The sequence below is a fragment of the Narcine bancroftii genome, chromosome 1 (assembly GCF_036971445.1).
Source record: "Narcine bancroftii isolate sNarBan1 chromosome 1, sNarBan1.hap1, whole genome shotgun sequence".
Taxonomy (NCBI): domain Eukaryota; kingdom Metazoa; phylum Chordata; class Chondrichthyes; order Torpediniformes; family Narcinidae; genus Narcine; species Narcine bancroftii.
In genome coordinates this window covers 195,809,478-195,823,714 of record NC_091469.1, presented here as the reverse complement: position 1 = coordinate 195,823,714, position 14,237 = coordinate 195,809,478, and the positions used below count along the sequence as shown (strand labels likewise).

Genomic DNA, 14,237 nt, shown 5'->3' with positions numbered 1-14,237 from the left:
TATGTAGTTATTGATCTGTAGGTTTTCATTTACTACAGACTTTACTAGGCATTAGAAAAATTGCACAAATAATATCTTGAATTTGAAATGGTGTCTGGCTGGTCATGTGTTTCCATAGCCAGATGAAATGTGAACGGTAAAACAAAACCATGTTACCAAAGGTGTCTGTGAACAAGCACTCTTATGTTCACTATATGTTGCAAATGTGTTAGCATTTCACCATAATTTTCAATAATATTAAAGAGAGAATGCTTGAAGTAGAATGTTTGAAGTTTAACAAAGTTACCTTTTTATAGCAGGCATTAGTTTTATTTTACAACCTTTTAAATTGCATTTTTATTTTGAGTTTGTTCTACATTGTAACTGTGTTCATTACATGCTAGGATATGAATACATGTCTGCAGTTCCCCATGTGGGGAGTTTGATCTGGACATTAAAGCAAGGACCATTAAATTATAACCACTAAATAACATTGTGACCAAAACAGATGACCCAAGTAAACTTCCAGCATGAGCTTAATCCAGCTTGGTGCATGTCACATCAATTAACCTCTGACAGCACTCTATGCTGGTTCCTGCCAGACTGTCCCTTTCCATCCAACAGCAATCAGTAAATGCACAAACATTTAAAATTACTGGGTCCTCTTCTAAAATAACCATTTTGTTCACCACCTTAGCCAGTTTCTTCAGTCCACTCTCATTCTGACACTATGACAGACCTATGGTGAGAAACCCTTTTGATACGCTGATTTTCTCCTGTAACAGCACAACACGCACACTGTTCACTTTGTGGACTCAAGAGATTTTTCTCCTGTAACAGCACAACACGCACACTGTTCACTTTGTGGACTCAAGAGATTTTTCTCACAAAAACAGCGAGTGACTCGGTAGTACAGTTATTGACCAAGCAGACTGCAACCTGAAGGATGTAACTGCCAGACTGGGCTTATGGCCAAGGGAAGGTGAGAGTATCTGCCCTTGCAGGCAAGGGCACCATTTTGACTGAGTGTTATAGAAGCTACAGTAGAATTTGAGATAATGCAAAACTAAGTTAAAGCTCTCCAATGGCTGAAGTCATACTAAACACAGAAAGATGGTTGTGGTAGTTGGAGACCAGTCATCTCATTGCCAGGATTTCACTGCTGGAGTTCTTCAAGGCAATGTCCCAGGCACAGCTATTTTCAACTGTGTCAATGGCCTTTCTTACATTGTAAGGTCAGGTGTGGATATTCCCTGACGATTGTACAATGTTCAGTTCAATTCACAACTCAGAAAATGAAACAATCTGTTCCCACATGCAGACTGAGTAGCCCAATATTTGGGCTTGATCTGACAAAAGGCCAGTTACTGCACAATTGCTAGGTGATGCCTATCCAACAAGACAAAGACCGACTGCCTCCCTTTTGTTTTCATATTACCATCATTGATGCTACCCTATTTTTATCCAAGTGGTTGCTATCGACCACGACTTTGTGAGCCAACCACATAAATATTAAAGATACAAGCATAGGTCAGAACTGGTCTTAATTCTTTCAAGAGTTGTTTTTTTAAAAAATTGAGACAATACTGTTCACTTGACCGCATTGGTGCAGCATCAGAGGTCCAGAAAATACTCAAAACTATCCAGGGCAAAATGGGACGTACAATGAACACCCCATTCAATGCTCAAGTGTCCACTTCCATTGCTGCTAGAGCATCCTGGTGACACAACAGAGTATCTAGAGTTTACATTGTAACAAAATGCCAAGGCTTCTTTGACTGCTGACATCTATGGCCTTGAAGGACAAAGGGAGTAGATATGTGGGAAGACCATCTTCAAGTTTGCTGCTATCATAAACCCAAAATGATTTGGAGATAATGCACTGTTCTCTCGTTGCTTTTGATTCAAAATCCTAAAAATCCCAAGCCACACCTTCGAAAAAGCTGCACATTTTAAATAGCTGATAAATAGTAACCTTTCCTAAACACTTCAGTCCTTTGAATGATGATAAAATTACAAATAGGCATATCCAGTTACCTATATCTTGGTTTTACTAATTTGCAGTTGAACTGTTACTGACAGAATTGCATAAGTGTTGCCTGTAGGGCAGTATTATTCACCTGTGTGTATATTGAACTAAGTGCTTATTTAAATAAATTGTTTGCAGTTTGGAGTCTGTGACTAACAAATAATGATCTATATTGATCTTATTATGTTTATTCTTGGAGCTGAGAATGTGACTAATGCAGATATTCTGCCTTTCCATTTTTTCCTTTCGCTACTCCTTGTTCTGTTGCTCACTTTGTGTCCACCACTACCAACACCCCTGTCCGTAAATAATAAAGTTCATTACCTCTTGAGCTGCATCGGTTTCCATTTGGTCCCATGTAATTTGAGTGACTTGTTCAAGCAAAATTGATAGTAGCCTGGAGATTGTGGATAGACTCCAATGATAACCAAATTGTTTGACTTTGTGTTCTTTGGTTTTGTAGACAAAGGAACCATTACGGACCATCTTTTCGGTTTAAAAAAAAAATTTATTTTTTTTTTTTTTAAAACCAGCTCTTTATATAGCTTGCAAATTTGATCTATAAAATTCGTATTGAATGGACCTTGCAGCAGTTAAACTTCAATTTGCTGCTGGACATTTACAAATAACCTTTAATGGTGCTCTAATTGTTTGTTTAAACCTCTGCAGATTTCCTATTTTTGTACATTCTGATGAGAAAATAATTCCCAGCTTGAGGTTAAAAAGCTTCAGTTCATTTTGGATATATTCCTAGAAATGCTTTGTTGAATTGCCTCAGTCAACCCTGCTCACATTAAAGTGTTACACACATTTTTAATTACATATATTATTGCTTCTGTAATTGTTTATTTGGACCTCATTCTTTTTGGTAATGGTACAGGTTTAGAAAAGGTCATTCATATGAATTACATGCATCTTGTTCTGAATAACTAACCTAATATGCCAGTTTCCTCTGGTTTCAAACAGTTGTAGGCACTTCTGACAGCTTTAACTCCCTCTTACTCCTTCACTGATAGCAAGGTACAATCTGTCACCTAGACAACAGGGGACACTACCCTGCTGCTGCCTTTCTGCAAAAGGCAATAATGACTTTTGGCAGGATGGTGGGATGACAGTGGCAAAATGGTGGCCCCTCCGAGTGAATCGTTAGGTTTCCCTCTCTCCATTAGCTTGCTCGCTTTGCAAGCTTCTGCACCAAATAAATGAGTCATTTGAATCCAACTGACAAGCTGGCACCGATTGCCCTGTGGTCCATCTGTACTTTCAGGCATCATGTAGTCCACCAAGTGGCATGCTGGGGTCTTACCTCAGCGCCATGTAATCTTCTATTCTGTCTGTATTTTTCCTCCAAAAGGACGTAGCAGCACGTGGGCTGGACCTGCCAGAGGTCACGTGGATTGTTCAGGTAAGAGTCTGTTCTTAAGTGGCAAACAGCCATCCTAAATAGATTTTTAAAAAACCCAATTTGTTTGTTTTGTGTATGTTGTAAATGTTCCTTCATCTGTTCTATCAATTTGTGTTGCAGTCACATTTACATTTTCTTTCTGTGGCATTTATTTGAGAACATTATTCCAAATCACAGAATGTGAGCACAGTTGATGCAACCTCCTCAGCTCCAGGGATCCAAGTTCAGTTCTGACCATAAATTTAATTTATAATTTAAAAATCCATAGACATCTAAAGCATTTCCTTTGACTTTCCCATCCAGTACTTCATTAATGTGGTCTGAGCGGAGTTTGCGTGCTCTCTCGGCAAATGTGAGCTTGCTCCAGGTGCTCTATTTTCTTCTTGAATCTTGAAGTAGTGCTGGTAGGTTAATTAGCTCATGTAACTTGTTCTTTAGTGTAGGAATAAAAGAAGAGTGGATAGTTGTATTTACAGTAGAATGAGAGGGGAAGGATTAATGGGATTGCTCTCTGGGAACTCGTGATTTTTGCTTTCCCTTTCTATTTTTGATTTGAAGGTTTTTTTTGCGAGTCGTTTAAAATTACTTCAGCCTGTGTTATCTTGACTAAGATGTAACTTTTTTTAGCATAAGTTAAACTTCATAATAGTTTTCTAATCTACATTGGCTCCCAAGTGCAAGACAATGGGAGTGCTGTCTTGTCAATAGCAATTTCATTTCAATGTTTTGTGGAGGCTCGAGTGACCCAAGTAGGAGTTTATGTGAGCATTTCTTTCCTGATTACAGACAGGAAATGGCAGCGAAAACTGGATCTATGCTTCAAGCTCCCTGTGAGTGTTTTAATACATCTGACAATGCAGAGTTCTGGGGAGAGGATCAGTATGCAAGGAGATAGGCATCAAGAGAGTGCAGTTAGAGATTACAGAAGAGTTGTCAGACATTTGAGTTTGGAGCAAATTGGATGTCGTGATCAAGTTTCAAGATTTTTAACCATCCACATCAGAATGCCTATGTATTCCATAATTCACAGGTGGCACTTAAGCATTCACAGCTTAAATGTGAATATTTGGACTTTTGTTCTAAGCAAATATTGTTTGACTAGAGTATTGTTTTATTAACGAAGTACTGGATGGGAAAGTCAAAGGAAATGCTTTAGATGTCTATGGATTTTTAAATTATAAATTAAATTTATTTTAAAATTTATTTACAACATGGTAGATGCTGATTCTGGCCATTGAAAACTGTCCAGCCCAATTAGAGTCAATAAACCTACAAATCCCTGTGGTTATTTTTTGGAGGATAGGAATAAATGAGAGCACCCAAGGAAAACCATTGCAGATCAGGAGAGAATATACAGTCCTTACAGACAACCCCGGATTTGAACTCTGATCACTGGAACTGTAATAGCATTGGGCTAGCGGGCTGCCCAGAAAATTTTAGGAAGATCTAAGATGGTTTGCAACAATATTTGAATACTCCACAAAGCATTTTTGAGTCTACTTTTCCATGTACAGAAAGCACTTCAACAAAATTGATTGGCACATTGGCTGCTGGTTGAGTAGCAATGAAGATTATTGTAAAAGACTGGAAGGAAATACGAATTTGATGGCCTGAAAGTGGCAGATAAAATTTAAGGTGGCGGAGTACAAAATAGTTTGCAAAAATCTTCCCTGAGATTAACAGATTATAATGTAAACAATTGGATATGAATGGGCAGAGAGGTATTGAAGATTCTGAGATGTGTTGCCATCTATGCAAGTTTATTTGGTTTGAAGTCATGGAGAAAATCACCCCAAATCTGGCCCTTCAACCACCGTCCGTGCAGATCATCAACCACCCGTTTTGCACTAATCGTTTTACAATTTACAATGACCAAATAATCTACCATCCACACATGTTTTTTTTAAAATCCACACAGTCACAAGGAGAACATGCAAACTCCACACAGATAGCACCCAAGGCCACGATTGAATCCAGGTTCACAGGGTTATGAGGGAGTAACTGTACTAACTGTGCTACTACACTGGGTTAATTCAGAGAATAGAATTTAAGAGTCAAGAGTTTATTATGACAGAAAATAGAATATTTAACCTGGAAAGGGTGATATGAGTGAGGAGAAATCACTTTGCACTTAAGCAGAGGTTGATGGAATATGAAATGACTTGCTAAATAGAATAGAGGCAAACAAAAATGACGACAGTTGCTGAAAATTGCTGGAAGAACTCTGGGTTAGTCTGCATCCATGGAAGGCAAAAGGCAGTCAATGTTTGGGCAGTAACTCTTCATCAGGAATGGCAAAATAAGAGGACAGAAGCTTGAATAAAAGGGTTGGGGGAGTTGTGTTTGTGACCATTAGATTCTTTGGAAGCATAGAAAATAAATATCGGTGTGAGGATGCTGGTGAGTGGAATTCCTTTTGTATTGTTCTAATGTAAAGCTATCATTGATTCGAAGGATTTAATGGCGTCCTCCTGTGCTGCGCTTCTGTGCTTCTTAATGCAGTAAAGATGAAGAATCATTGCACCTCCCTGTAGACCATTAAAATCTGTATGGTTTGACTGAATTTTTATCTAACAAAATAAATGAAATTGGAGTCAATTTAATTTATTTAAAGTTTCTTTTAAACAAAACAATTACGTGTGCTACCTTATCGTATCAATTGTTAACCATAATGTTGTGCCTTCTTGGTGAGCTAGATGGTGAGCATTCTACACCACAATGTCATAGCGGATGTGGTAATGAACTCCAGAACAGTATCTTCCAAGAAACCTGGTACATTCCTGCCAACTAAATGAATTTGTATCAGATCATGTGTAGATGCTGATAAAATGTTTTTGAAAAATTGAACACTGTCGTTGGACAGTAACTGCAACCCAGGGCACTGGCTAAAATACCTCTCACAGAGTACCATGTGGCCTCGTGGGTGGAAGAATAAGAACTTTCCACAAGCTTAGGAGCACTATCCATTGAAGGTGACCTTCAGGGAGTAATTATTTGCCTTCACAAATAAGCAGTTATAACCACAACAGCTTGACAGCTTGGCCAGGATGTCAAAACCTGTCCGAGGTGTAAGATGCGTGGGCTATTTTGGGTCTGTTAAACTGGCTTCAGCTGCAGTTTAACTGTGGCATTGCTGTCTCTGTTTCCATGGAGATAAATGATTATCCTGCAACTTTGATATGTTTGTGCATTTGTTTTCTCTTTATGATGATCACCTTTTAAAAAATGTAATGTCTTATTAGCAGTCTTGCAAACCTTGTGACAGCATTTAATTCCATATTGAAATCTTTCTTCATCATGGAACCCTCAAAACTGTATTGCACTTGCACCACCATTACCTGTCCATTATTCCCGTGCACATTAGGTTGAATGACAGGATTTCACAATATTATTTGCGGTTAATTGTGTTTTCAGCTCTTTGTGTGTTTTAATATATGAAGATCCTATAGAATATTATCCTTTTCCATTGAAACTGATGACCAAACTACTTTTCAAGTGTTTGATTCTCAAAAATTGCACCTAACCGGATTTTTATGAATGAAACAGAATAGAAAACTAATACATTCTTTTCATTTTATTAAAATAGGATAGATGACCTGAAATTACTATATATTTCGACCTGTACAAGTTGAATTGTGAAACCCAAAAAATCTCTCAAAAAACTGGGATCAATTTGTATTATTTACTTTTAAGATCTTAAATTCAGCTCAAAATCCAATCCACGCCAATCCAGTATATAAGTCGACCCATGAAAGAAACAATTTGGCGTATAAGTTGACTCAGAAAAGCAGATTTGGCATATGTCAGCCTTTGAAAAACAAAAAGAAAACAACTGCGACAGATTTTAATTGAGATTTTTATTGAAAGCAACAATATAATTAGCAACCTTCAAAATCACTCTCATTATCGTCGTCTGAGGCAAAGACGGCACCAAGCCATATTCTCGCTCTTTAAGCGGTCCCAGTCTGTATCTGATGAGGCGGTTTTAGCTTCGTTGTCAGTGTCCCACAATAAATTATTTTCCGTGCCATCAATTGCACAAGAGATACTGCACTTTTGGAATGATTTTTATCACAGTCTCTAACTTTAACTTTGTCCCATGCCTTGAGCACAAAGTTTACACACCACATCAAGTGATTCAGCACACACTGTCCCCTCCTCTTGTAAACAACTTTTCTGCACTTGACATCCATGTATTCCATTCCTTGTGCACATGGTCTTTCAATGGCTTTTTGAAGCAGACACAGAGGCTGCAATATAAACACCAAACCATCCGGGATAACTGCCATATATGTATTATATCGTGCTAATCTTTTAGTGCTCAGTCAAGTGGCTACAAAACATATCCCAGACCAACAAACTCCGTTCTTTGCGTTAAACCGTCTGGCCACCTGTTCCACACATTGTTTCATCCATCCATAATTTTTCATAAAAATGTACAAAAATACCAACATGGAATTTTATTTTAGGTTTATTTCTGCATTTGTAGATTAACATGGGTCTTAACTTTATCCCATTGGCCATGAATAATAACTCCACAGTAAACCTGGTCCTTGCATTGCCTGTACTTTGTGTTTGCTGAGTTTTAACACCTTTCCTTCCCACTGTTCTATTGCCTATCATGTTTCCAATATTTGCAAATGCAAACTGGTGTTTCTGTATAATAAACTGGTGAAAACTTACAACTTTATGATCAAGATCTTTTGTTAGTTTCTGTGCAATTTTTGCTTTTTGTCATAAAATTTTTGCTTTTTGTCCAGTTCATGAAATGATTGCACCAGCCTAATGTAGTCTCAAAATCTTTACTGATGTCTGGGTGCGACTTTGCCCATTGGAGTGCATATATTCTTATAAGAACATTGCCTTTTTGGTATTTTTCTTAGTCTCTTCTTTCTTCCTCCATTCTCTTACCAACTTTTCATATACATCAAATTTTTTTTTTTTTGCAGCAGAATTTTTGGTTTTCTTGGCCATTTCTGTCACTTTCAACTTAAAACTCACTTCATACTTTCGACTCAAGTTGCATTGTTTCGATGGACCCTCCATAATAACAATCAACTCCAGTCAATGCCCAGCAGATCAATTCAGATGATATTTGGGAGTTGATGTATATGCCAGTCAACAGCCCATGTCAGATATCGCAATCTTTTTATGGGGGGTCGACTTATACATCGGTCAACGGGCCAACACAGGCATCCAGAAAATTGAGGTCAACTTATACGCCAGTCAACTTGTACGCAAAAATATACGGTATATCCAAATCCTGCATTTTCCCTTTGCATTTCTGGACAGATGATTTTACCACTATATTGATGTTCATGTTAATAAAATTAGCAATAGTCTAATTATTACTGATGGTCTTGAGTTCCTGTTTAATCAGATATGTGCTTAGAAGCTAAAATATGAGTGAGGAGTTTCTCAAATTGATTACAGAAACCTCCAAGCTTCATAATTTAAACCATTGATATAGATAATATTTGTTAATGTACATTATAGTGAGAAGAGCCATCACTCTCTAATGTCACTTGTAGAAATTGACAAGAAATTTGATGTTGAGCATCTTCATTATACTGAGGTTACCCAAGGAGAACTGGGTTGCTCCTCATTCTAATTCATCATTTCTTGCCACCATTACAACTTCACCATTGGTTAAACTGTTATTATTTTCTGGCCCTCCAACTTATTAAGGTATGGTAGACTACAGCATCTGCTTAACAGTGAAATAATAGTTACTCTCAGATGGGTGTTATTTTGCACCCTATTAGAATAACCACATTAACAAAGATTGAGAGATGAACTAGTGGATAGCTTTTTTGTATTCTCTTGTTTTTATAGGAGACCATCAGTCTAATCCCTCACTTCCTAATCCCTTGTGCCCTCTTACCCTCTGTTCTCACTTTCTCTCTCGCTCTCTTTGCTTACGATCCTTCTTCTCCAGCCACCAACCTACATAGGGGATGATTTACAGTAGTCAATTCACTCAGTGACCAGCACATCTTTGGGGTAGAGCACCCAAGGGCAGCCCACATGATCACTGGGAACATACGCAAATTGCAGGCAGCACCAGAGATCAGGATAGAACCGTAATGTTTAAGACAGCAAAATTACTTGCTATACCTCTTGATTGGCCAGCTATGTACAGAGGGTTGGGATGGCCCCATTACTATATAATATTTATGTGACAGTGTGCATCCAATAGAAAGTTTAAATAAACAAGTAGTTTGTTGGGATTAGCTCAAGCAAGCAACTTGATTGGCATGAACAAGTTGGGCCAATGGCCTGTTTCCATGTTGTAAAACTCCATAACTCTCTATAAATCAATTTTGTTTTCTTATTGTGTTACAGTATAATGCCCCAACCTCACCTACTGAATATGTTCATAGAGTGGGTCGGACAGCCCGGATTGGATCTCGTGGAAACAGTCTGCTTTTCCTCACGCCCTCTGAATCAGAATATGCAAATACCCTTGTAACTTACCAAATCAGGTCAGTAAAAAGTAAAGACCAATTTCTTTCTAAAGTTACTTGCGGCTTTATTCAGCTTTTAATGCTACATTGTGGGAGATTGGAGATACTTTTCAGGAGCTACTTTAGCATTTAAAAAAAAATTAAATTTAGACATACAGCACGTTACAGACCATTTCAGCCCACGAGTCCATGCTGCCCAATTTACACCCAATAGTTTCGAACAGCGGAAGGAAATCCAAGACCCCGGGGAAATCCATGTAGACGTGGGGAGAACGTACAGACAGCGCAGGATTCAAACCCTGTGCCACATCTTCTTCCGAAGGTTAAGGCAAGAGACTTCTCAGTGTGCACAGAATAAAATTTAATTTGAAAACTTGTTGAATAATTCAGACACCACTATTATCAACTGTGTTTATCTTGTTGAAATCCACCAAATAGTTTGCACTCTGAGGAACAATGATCTCAACTAAAATAATATATTCTTGTATTAATAATTTCAGATATTTTGAGGTTGCCTCTGAGTTATTAAAGACTTAAATTGGATTTTGCTGTGCTGAATTAGTTTTGGTTAATTTTAAAGTACAGGTACACCCCAACTTGCAACCTATGTGACTTGCGTCTATCTGCACAGATGATCGAATATTTTAAAAATATATATAAGAAAAAATATAAAATTTACGCAGTTTATGTTGTATTTTACAAACTGTAACAGCGTTACAGGGAACATAGGAATCAAAATGTGCTTGCTTACCTTGTTAGTCGGTGTCCCAATCTCCTTAGGCGTGGCCATCTTGACTCCTGTGTGCACGTGTAATTCTTAGGTTGGCCCATGCACAGAGGTCATTTGGTGCATGCGTGAGAATTAAGGGTACAAATTCAATATTGTCAGGGCACTTAACTTTCATGCATGCGCCATCTGAACTCCAAATCGCTAACTCATCGCGCATGCGCCAACCAAAGATTCACGCATACTCACAGGAATCAAGATAGCCATGCTCAGCCTAAGGACCCCAGGACGCTGACTAACAATGTAAGTCTGGAGCAGAATGTGGAAAGAATTTCCAAGGTTGATCGACAAATTCGGGAAGCTTTAAGTTGTTATTGTCAAATCCAGGATGAAAAAAAGATTTGATTTAAAAAGTTTGCTTTAAGACTTCAGTGCTCCACGCACGTAGGCAAAATTCCGACTTGCGTCCATTTTGAGATACGACCAATCCTTCAGTCCCAATTATGGTCGTAAGTCAGGGAGCACCTGTACAGTAAAATGCTATATTGAAGAATTGTTTTGCTTTGATTTTGAACTAAAGTAAAAACTAAATTGTTCAAGTAGTATCTGTGGTAAAGAAACACAAGTAAGCTCCGATAATTCTTCAAAATACTCCATGAAATATTTTATACACATCCATCTGCACAATTTTGTGGCTCAATTTAAACCTCTTGTCTATAAGACCACTCCTCCAACCAGTTTCATGAAAATACCCTTTCATTACTCTCTGTCCTGTGCCTTAATTAAATGGATGTGAGTTGAACTCCCACTCCAAAATCTTGAACGCACAAATCTAGGCTGAGAGTTTAGTACAGTATTGAGGGAGTTGGAGGGGTAGTCTTTCATATGAGGTATTAATTTAGGCATTCATCTATTCTGATGGATGAATGTAAAAGATTTTGTGGAGTATTTTGAAGAATTGTAAGAACTTGCTGTGCTTCCTGCTTAATAGAAGTGGATGCACATCAAAAATTGTTGAGTGGCTAAGTGTATGGAGGGTTTAGAAAACAAGGGTACAGTTTTGAGATTTAAGTAAGGCATTGCTGAACTGAGAGCCAGTGTAGGTTAGTGACCAAAGGGGTGTTGGATTAATTGTATATATTCCATGCTAGGACACAGATGACAAAATTTTGGATGACCTCCAATTTGAGGAGAATAGATAAGGGAGTTTGACTAACTGAACTGATATTTCTAAAGCTGAGTGCTTCAAAAGCATGGATTAATGTTTCAACAATAAGTGAGCCGAGGTAAGAGCTTAGTTGGCTTACTTTATTGCAGTGAAAATGGATGCTTGATGACAGTGTGGGTGTATGACAGATTTATTTTGAAGTTGCCAAGATTGCTAACTGTTTCAAGTAAAACATGAAAGTCTGTAGACACCATGGTTGAAGTAAAAACACAATGCTGGAGAAACTCAGCTGGTCAAACAGTGAAGTTTCTATCGCAAAGATACAGATACATAACCAATGTTTCAGCCTTGAGCCCTTCCTCAAGATATGAAATAAAATGTGGGGAGATGTCAGAGCAGGCACCTGCCTACATTTTATTTCATACCTTGAGGAAGGGCTCAAGCTCGAAACATTGGTTATGTATCTTTATCTTAGCTGGTCAATAGGAGAGTTTCTCCACCATTGTGTTTTTACTGCAACCTGTTTCAGTTAATTTCAGACCATTGACAGAGAGAATGTCTAGGGAGAAGAAATTTAAAAGAAACCATAAAATGTAAGTAAACAAAAAGAAGCAGGAGGGACTCAGCAGGTTGGGCAGCATCCATGGAATAAAATGGGCCAGGTTGGGTGCCTTTATTGAGTAATGTTGCCTGACCTGCTGAGTCCCTCCAGCTTCTCTTTGTTTGCTTAAGATTTCAGTGTCTACCTTTGCTTCATTTTCTCTGAAGTGATGATAAATACTTGGAAGGTTAGGCAGCATTTGTCGAGAAAGGAAGAGTTAATGTTTCAAGTTGATGAACGAGGAAATGGGACATTGTAGTAATATCAGATATCATTAAGTGACTTTTGATCGGAAACAATTTAGTATTGTGGCTGTGCAAAACCTAATCAGACATGAAATTCCAGTAAAATTTTGGAGAGATTTTGAGAGCCACCTGTGCTTTCATGCACTTTTGAGAGCTTATAGTACAGTGATGTTGTGCCGACTCATATATACCTACCCAAAAAAAAATCTAAACCCTCCCCACCTCATAACTGTCTATTTTTCTTTCATCCATGTGCTTGTGTACGAGTCTCTTAAATGGATTCCTGGGAATTGCAACACTTTAAATAAAAAAAACTTAACCCCGGCGTGTCTCCTAAACTTTCCTCCCTTCTCTTTGTACAGAGCAATTGGGGTTTGGAGATGGGTGGATGTTTTCTAAATTAGGGGAGTGAAGTGTTTTTTTTTTAAAACATTGAGGGAGAGAAGGCCTTATGTGAAAGAGAGAGCCTTTAACAATAGAAGCCAGGATGGGAGCCAAGAAGGTTAGGCAGTCCTTTGAAGAGATTGGGCAGAATGACAGGAGAGGCTCAAAAGGAAAAGAAACTGGTGAAGGATGCAGCTTCAGCATTAGGAGAAATGGTGTAACATTTTGGCACAATGTTAGTGACAAAAGTTCATGAATAGGGTGGGCAGGAGAGAGGGAAGTAGCTCAGAAAAAGAGAGAGGGGAATTGTTACCTGAAGTTTGAAAATTCAGTGTTCAATAGAATAACTTTCTAAGGCAGATTGCAAAGCTGATATGACGTAGTTATATTGGAATCCAAACATAGGAGCTTTAGTTTAATTGGAGAAACTCTCAACATAGTCGAAGTAGGGCATTCAAGTCATAAGTATACATGTGCAAGCATACTCCATATTAGTTGTACATAAAAAGGCTGAGAATGGATTTTGAGGAATTCCTAAGTTAACTCTTTCAGGCCTGAAGACGCCTCACTATGATCAAATAACTAAAAATGCAGCCATATAGTGCAATCTCTGAGACAATGGGAGAAAGGTGTTGGAAGAGAAAAAAAATAAATTTTACTATGTTAGAACAAGGCTGATGGTTGTGACGAAGGATGTAATTTATGACTTTGGGCAAATAAATCATCTCTTTGCTGTGGCAGAAGTGGAAACTCAATGGAAGAAGTTTAAAGATGGAAATTGGAAAATAAGGTTGATATGGATTTAGGAAATAATAAGTTCAAACTAACTCGACCAGTTTAGATAATAAAAATTATAACGGGTATGTGGTTTAGAAGAGTGAGGAAAATATCAAGATGGAGATAATAATAATATAAAATCAAAACAATTTTGGTTCAATTTTAAACTTGTTATAAATGACATTTGAAAGAGATATTACAAAAGGATTTACCTTGCTTATTTGTCATTTCTGTTCATTAAATAGAAAACTAGCATTTTTATTTTTTTGCATTGAACTTCATTGAGCAGCATGTTTTGCAGTCTGTCAAACTAGTTTTAATTGGAAAGAGATGTGTAGAGCTCAAGTGAGCTGCACAACAATGTCACCAGTTTTACTGTATTTAGCAGCAATTAAACAATGTACCACGGTTTCCATAAGTTTACTTTTAGTCTTAAAATGTGCCATTAAAAGGCA

The 14,237-nt window shown here is 37.8% G+C and overlaps 1 protein-coding gene across 2 annotated transcripts in view; it reads left to right on the top strand.

The window, feature by feature from the left end:
- ddx31 (DEAD (Asp-Glu-Ala-Asp) box polypeptide 31) overlaps positions 1-14,237 on the top strand; it is a 106,867-nt gene that overhangs the window by 44,252 nt on the left and 48,378 nt on the right. Inside the window, exons 15-17 of one of the 2 annotated variants that reach the window (XM_069887180.1) lie at positions 3,363-3,413; positions 9,759-9,898; positions 10,095-10,208. In XM_069887180.1, coding sequence (XP_069743281.1) covers positions 3,363-3,413; positions 9,759-9,898; positions 10,095-10,208 — 305 coding nt within the window. The remainder of the gene's footprint in view (positions 1-3,362; positions 3,414-9,758; positions 9,899-10,094; positions 10,209-14,237) is intronic. The other variant, XM_069887189.1, reaches the window with a different exon arrangement.